General features: G+C 32.6%; 1 protein-coding gene across 1 annotated transcript; it reads left to right on the top strand.

The window, feature by feature from the left end:
- Positions 1–4,101: 4,101 nt before the first annotated feature.
- On the top strand, positions 4,102–6,741 carry LOC131656824 (flavonoid 3',5'-hydroxylase 1-like). The gene is made up of 2 exons (XM_058926422.1): positions 4,102–5,017; positions 5,952–6,741. The coding sequence occupies exons 1-2, from the start codon at positions 4,124–4,126 to the stop codon at positions 6,567–6,569; spliced, it is 1,512 nt and encodes a 503-aa protein (XP_058782405.1). The 5' UTR covers positions 4,102–4,123; the 3' UTR covers positions 6,570–6,741.
- Positions 6,742–7,020: the final 279 nt, after the last annotated feature.

Here is a 7,020-nt window from a genome sequence, read left to right as displayed (position 1 = left end):
CTCTTAAGTTTAAGCTTAATCTCACTAAGATATTACAACAGCAATGTAGTGAGGTTGAAGATGAAGTTTGAGAGCTTTTGAATTTGACAGCGTTTCTGTAAGTTTGCGCAAAGTGTTGTATTCAGCTTCTCATCAAAACTTCTATTTATAGGCACTTGAGAAGATGACCGTTGGGAGCAATTAATGTGTTGCGTGATCCGTACAGCATTGCATTTAATGTTTCACTCTTTTGTCAACTACCTCGAGCCTTGCTTTCGCTGTGTCTACTGACGTTGCCTTTAATAGCTTCTAACGTTCCTTTTGTCAGTCAGCGTAGCCTGCCATCTTGTACTTGCCTCTGATCTGATGTTTGTGTAAACAACGTTTGAATATCATCAGAGTCAAACAGCTTGGTGCAGAGCATCTTCTTGTCTTCTGACCTTAAAGTGCTTCTTAGCGTGATACCATGAGAACTTCAGTGCTTCTGCTTCTGATCTCAAGTCCTTCTGATGCTTTCATAGACCATGTTCTGATTCTGCTTGACCATCTTCTGATGTCTTGCCAGAGCATGTTCTGATGTTGCATGCTGAACCTTCTGAATCAGTGCTTCTTGCGCTGATTTTGTGCATACTCTTTATGTGATTCCTGAAATGGAAATTGCATAGAATTAGAGTACCACATTATCTCATACAAAATTCATATACATTGTTATCATCAAAACTAAGAATATTGATCAGAACAAATCTTGTTCTAACATAAGAATCATCTAGAACATCATCACAACGATGCAGAACAACCAGCCTCAACATAAAATCAACCATATCTCTAATTTCACTATAAGATTAGATTAACCTACTTCTAATTTCAGGTTTGTTCCTTGTTCCTTTTGTTTTCTTCTAATTAACTTATGCAACTGATTGAAACTGAGAGCTACTAAATGACGATTTGGACGTACTTTTGCATTCTAGATCTTCAACTTTCTGTGTTTTTATCTATAATTTTTCTGTGCCAGTTTTTATTTTTAAGGTTATAGTTCATGCTTCAATTTTAAATTAGACAAAGGTTGTTTTTATTTTATTTTTATGATAATCCTTTTTCTTTATTTATTTATTGATTATTAATTATTGAAGTTGACCTGGTATGGTGGTTTTGTTTCATTTTGATGGTTTATAGCAAAGTATAAGGTACAAGTAAATTATGATTCTTCTGTAAATCAAAATCTCCTAAGTAAAATAATTGTTTTATCCAACTCATTTGTAATTGGTGGTGAAAATTTTGTTCAAATTTTGTTTCAAAATTAGTAATTTTTATTAGAGCAGAACTTATTAACATGGAAAATAATTTATTAGAGCAGAACTTATTTTCTGGTCGATTTCCATTAGAGGAATTCCCTTGTAATACTTAAACAAAAAATGCAGCTTATTTCATTATTTCTAAATTTTCATGCAAAATATACAACTTCGTAAGTTTTTCATTAAGAACCAATTCATAAGGTGGATATACGTATTTGTGTTCCATCAATATTGTGAGGTTTTATAAATTCCAATCCAATTTCTTTTCCTTTTCAATATTCCTCTATATATCTTGTATGCTTATTGCTAGACATTCCTTTATCTTTATCGCGTTTTAGCGTAGCTTTATCGTTAATTTGTATATGTTAAAATCACTTTTACTTAATTCGTGATTGCTTTAATCCGTTTTTCTTATTCGGAAAATAGGATTGTAAACCATATAGTGTCAATTTCTCTTGTTAATTGATGTTGTAATTGAAAAGGTAATAGAACTCGCATAGGATTTTGGATTTATAATTACAAATTTTTTTTTTGGGTAAGCTAGATTTCATTAAAGAGAGAACTAAGGGTTCTCAATCCTGTTTACACAAAAACGAGAACAAGAGTCTCGACAAAAAAGGGAGATTACAAACCAATTGTGGTTAGGATAGAAAGAGCACCGGATCTTTGCAAAAATCGTATAAGTTACAATTGGGGTGAGTAATTTCATCAAGAAAAAGACCGCCTCCAAACCGTTGCCTTTATGTTCCAAACGACATCCAAAATATTCCACCTATCATTACAGAAGATTATACCATTTCGGAGAGACCAAATATTCCAACAAAAAGCTAACCATAAGCAAGCTTCTTTACCTTCTTTAAATCTCTTGGATTTAAAAAATAAAAACCACTTCATGAAACTCCCCTTACACCTGCCAACATGCCCTTCCACAAAAGCCAACCACTCCGCCACGTCTTTCTAAATCAACCTGAACCACCAGACAAGAAAAAAACAAATGATCCGATGATTCAACCATAATCCCACACAACACACAAGTACAAGAATCTGCGATAAAGTGAACACCTCTAACCATTAGAAGGTTTTTTGTTGGAAGCCTATCGATAAGGATTCTCCAACTGAAAGCTCTTATTTTGAAAGGAACATGAGATTTCCAAACAAAAGTCAAAGAATTGTCATGTTTATGCTCGACACCAAGAGGAATACATCGGGAAAATAAAGCAAAATATGCGGAACTAACCGTGAAAGAAGATTCGTGGCCAACCGCCCAAGAAAGGGAATCCCTTCCGGCCAAAGAAATCACCGCCCCCCACAACAGGCCCCGCAACCGCTGCAGCCCCAACCGGAAGTGCTGTTATGCCGTCTCAAAAGGAAAACCAAAATCCCCCCAAGACCAAATGCCATCACACCAACCGCCAATACCCGCTACCGCTGCATCCTTCAAAGACGATAACCCGAACAACAACGGGAACAAATCCTTGAAATAAAAATCTCCTAGATACTTTGAGTGCCAAAAAGAAGTATTAAAACCATTAGCAGTAACAAATCTAACATTATTAACAAAAAAAATCTCCTTTTAACCGATCATCGATGCACAATAAATCTTTCCACCAAGAAGAAGAAAAATCCTTTAAATTTTTGTCTCCTTTGATCACTTTCAAGCAAATATCCCCATATCTAGCCTTCAACAAAACATACCAAAGGGACTCAGACCCGCTCAGTATCCTCTATACACCTAATACCCAAACCGCCTTTATCAATCGGCAAACACACCTCCGCCCATCTCACCCATTGAATTTTCCGATTCTCTCCCGTTCGTCCCCAAAGAAAGTTACTTTGAAGCTTAACAATCTCCTTACACTTCAGGTACATTTCACCACAGTTGTTAACATTGACCGTAATAAAATGTCTTTTAGTAAATAGCACAAAAATCGCTCAAAAATGAGTTATTATTACAGTTAACAGAATAATTGTAATAATATGGTGATCCGAAAGGTATATTTTATAGTACTGAAGAAGAAAAAAAAGAAATAACGATAAATTGACAAATTTAGCTAGTCTCTTTTGCTTTTTTCTCTTTTAACACAAATAGAAAATTTACGCTATCGCATTATTATTTTTAGGTCAATAACTTGTGCACCCAATATATATCTTCTATCATGTCATCATATCCAAGTGTTTTGGACATGTCATTGTTTCATTGGTTTATCAACATTTTAATTAAATAGTAAATGGACGAGTTGATTAAGTTTGGGACTAAAATTCTAGAAAGAGTTTTTTATTTTTTGAGTCGCAATTTCAAAAATAGTTATTAATACTAAAGTCTAAAATTGATCCTGAGCCATGCTATTTGAACATTTCAACACCTTATTAATTAAACACCGTATACAAGTGGAATGCAAACTTAATTTTGCATAGAGGTTCAAATAAGGTGTTGAAGGTCTTGAAAATTTATTGGCATGATTATAATAAAAGTCTTGAATAGATGTTTTCACAGAGAGATACGGTGTTAAAGTTGTGTCTCTGGATTATGATAATAATAATAGGGCACACATGTCTTTTTTTTTAATTGTTATACGTAACTTATTTGCATGAGATGGGTTAAAACAAATAACCATGCTTGTTTAGCAAAACGAAGTAGACGTCACTTATCAATTGAAAATTATTACGTCTAGAAATGAAAGAGCCTCTAATACCTTTCATTCAATCCAACAAGTCATGCACGTGTTACTAACCCATGCACCTAACACTGTTGCCCCTTAAATCCAAATGTTACGTACCCATCACCCGTCACCCTCTTTGTATGTATATAAATAAGAATAATCATATAGCAATCTTCATTTAAACATCACAACATGACTTTTGATGCGTTTCTTGTTAGAGAAATTGCTATTGCATTTTTTATCTTCATCATTTCACATTTCTCCATAAGCTTAATTCTCAAAAACACTTATAAAAGACTCCCTCCAGGCCCAAGAGGATGGCCAATTCTAGGTGTTTTGCCACAATTGGGAACCATGCCTCATGTCACACTCACAAACATGTCCAAGAAATATGGACCCATCATGTACCTAAAAATGGGTACTTGTGACACTTTGGTTGCTTCAACTCCAGATGCAGCTAGAGCATTTCTCAAAACCCTAGACCATAATTTCCTAAACAGACCCAATATCATGGGTGCTACTTATTTAGGCTATGACTCACAAGACCTTGTTTTTGCCCAATATGGGCCTAAATGGAAACTCCTTAGGAAATTAACAACCTCACACATGCTTGGTGGAACAGCCCTTCAAAGTTGGAGTCATGTGAGAGAAAATGAAGTTAAACAAATGGTGAAATCAATTTATGAGTTTGGGAAAAAAGGTCAAGTAATAGAGATTGGTGATTTGTTGAGTTATGCAATAGTAAATATGGTGAGTCAAGTTGTACTAAGCAAACCTATATTTGAAAATAAAAGACAAGAGTCAAAGGAGTTTAAGGAAATGGTTGTGGAATTCATGATAATATCTGGAGTCAACATTGGTGATTTTGTTCCTTTTATTGGTTGGATGGACTTGGAAGGTTTGGTGGGTAAGATGAAACGTTTGCATAAGAGGTTTGATGTGTTTTTGAATGAGGTGATTCAAGATCATGTCAAGTCTGCTCATCAACGTAAAGAGAAGCCAGATATTTTGGATGTTTTGATGGAAAATGGTGATGATAATTCTGCTGACAGATTGAGTTTGTCCAACATCAAGGCTGTTTTACTGGTATCTATCTTTTTCCTACCTTCCATTTTTACTTTTACTCGTCATATATTTTTATATAAATGTATTCTAAATGTTTCTATATAAGATTTTTTTTATTAGAATATAATTATAAATAGGTGAAGTCTCACATCGCATAGAAATATAAAAATTATTCGGTTATATAAAAGAGATAACCGGTATCTCGATCCATGTCTTAAGATACCTTAAGAATTTTCATGAATATGTCTCATGGTAAATTTATTAAAGTCTATGATTAAATGATTAATTTAAGTAGGACCGACTGAATGAATTCCGAGATCTCGATCTAATTTAAAAAAATATATAATTATAATAATTAAAAATGACGTATAAAAAATATAATTATATATTAAAAAGTTTATTTATAATCGATTTGTCTTTTAATTAATTTTTTTTATGCATTGGATTTTTATAATAACATTTTTATATATTAAATTTTTATTATAATACTTTTTTTGTTTAATAAGAAAAAATAATTGGACCACCTTAAAATTTAGAACTATATGTGTTGTAGAACTCAATAATCTTGAACCGTTCCTGATATACCCCTTAAAATTTTAAGTAGACCTTGACTATTATTAGATATGCTAGATAACTTAAAGAACTTTGACTATTATTAGTGTTAGATTATTTTTAAATGAAAATTATAAGAGTCAAACTTACATATTTAATTGTTTGGAAAAAAAATCATATTGTCAACTTTTTCAAAACCATGTCGGTATACAATTAATGTTTCAGCATGAGAAACATACAAATTGAGAAACTAAACTGTCTTGATTTTCTCCCAACGGCATCTATTTATAGGGACAGGATATAATATTATATATGGTTTTGTTTTGACTTGAAATATATGTCTTTCGGTCAAACATTGATTTTATTGTAGTAAAACAAAATGTAACTTTTGGTATATATCCAGAATTTGTTCACTGCAGGGACAGATACATCAGCAAGCATCATAGAATGGGCACTTGCTGAAATGCTGAAAAACCCAAACATCTTAATAAAGGCACAAAAAGAGATAGATGAAGTGGTAGGAAAAGAAAGAATGGTTGTTGAATCTGACTTACAAAAATTACCATACCTTGAAGCAATATGCAAAGAGACATATCGTTTGCATCCTTCAACACCACTTAGTGTTCCAAGGGTATCAAGTAAAGCATGCCAAGTAAATGGTTACTACATTCCCAAAGATACAAGGTTGAATGTTAACATATGGGCCATAGGAAGAGACCCAAATATATGGGATAATCCATTAGAGTTCAATCCAGAGAGGTTTTTAAGTGCAAGAATTGATCCAAGTGGAGTTGATTTTGAGTTGATTCCTTTTGGAGCTGGAAGGAGGATTTGTGTTGGGTATAAGATGGCTATTGTGGTGATTGAATTCATTTTGGGGACACTGATACATTCTTTTGACTGGAAATTACCAAATGGTGTAGAGCTCAACATGGATGAAGCCTTTGGAATTACTTTACAAAAGGCAGTGCCTTTGTCAACTTCGGTTACCCCTAGGTTGAAGACTCGTGCTTATGTTTAATAGGAAACGGATTATTCACTATATTTAATGTAACAAAGTTTTAATAAAGTCATTTAAATAAAGTTTCAATAATGTGTCAAAGTATTGATTCAAGATTGTAGGAAGTTTTTACCATTTGGAATAAATATTTAGAGTTCACCTATTATAATTATGATGATAGTTTGTTTAACTACCTCTTGTTTTAGTTTTATATTTATTTATTTATTAGTATTAACAATAGATTAATAAATAATTGTAGCGGTCTAAAAATTCTAATGTTTTTGAAAAACAAAAAAATTGTCATTAAAATTTATTTAAATTGGAAAAATACGGATAAAATTCTTTTAAAATATAAAATGGTCTTTGAATTTAAACTTTAGGTGTTAGAATCGGTTATTCGTAGGAAAAATATTAACATTTTATAATATTTGTATAAGAAAACTGTTATCCCTAATTAATTGTGCAAAAATAT

This window comes from Vicia villosa, linkage group LG3, assembly GCF_029867415.1.
Source record: "Vicia villosa cultivar HV-30 ecotype Madison, WI linkage group LG3, Vvil1.0, whole genome shotgun sequence".
Taxonomy (NCBI): Eukaryota; Viridiplantae; Streptophyta; class Magnoliopsida; order Fabales; family Fabaceae; genus Vicia; species Vicia villosa.
This window is presented reverse-complemented; position numbering and strand designations above follow the sequence as displayed.

Excerpts from the sequence above, each read along its gene's own strand:
- LOC131656824 (XM_058926422.1), top strand. The coding sequence starts at position 4,124 with ATGACTTTTGATGCGTTTCTTGTTAGAGAAATTGCTATTGCATTTTTT. Across the intron at positions 5,018-5,951 it reads ACATCAAGGCTGTTTTACTG|AATTTGTTCACTGCAGGGAC; the intron begins GTATCTATCTTT and ends GTATATATCCAG.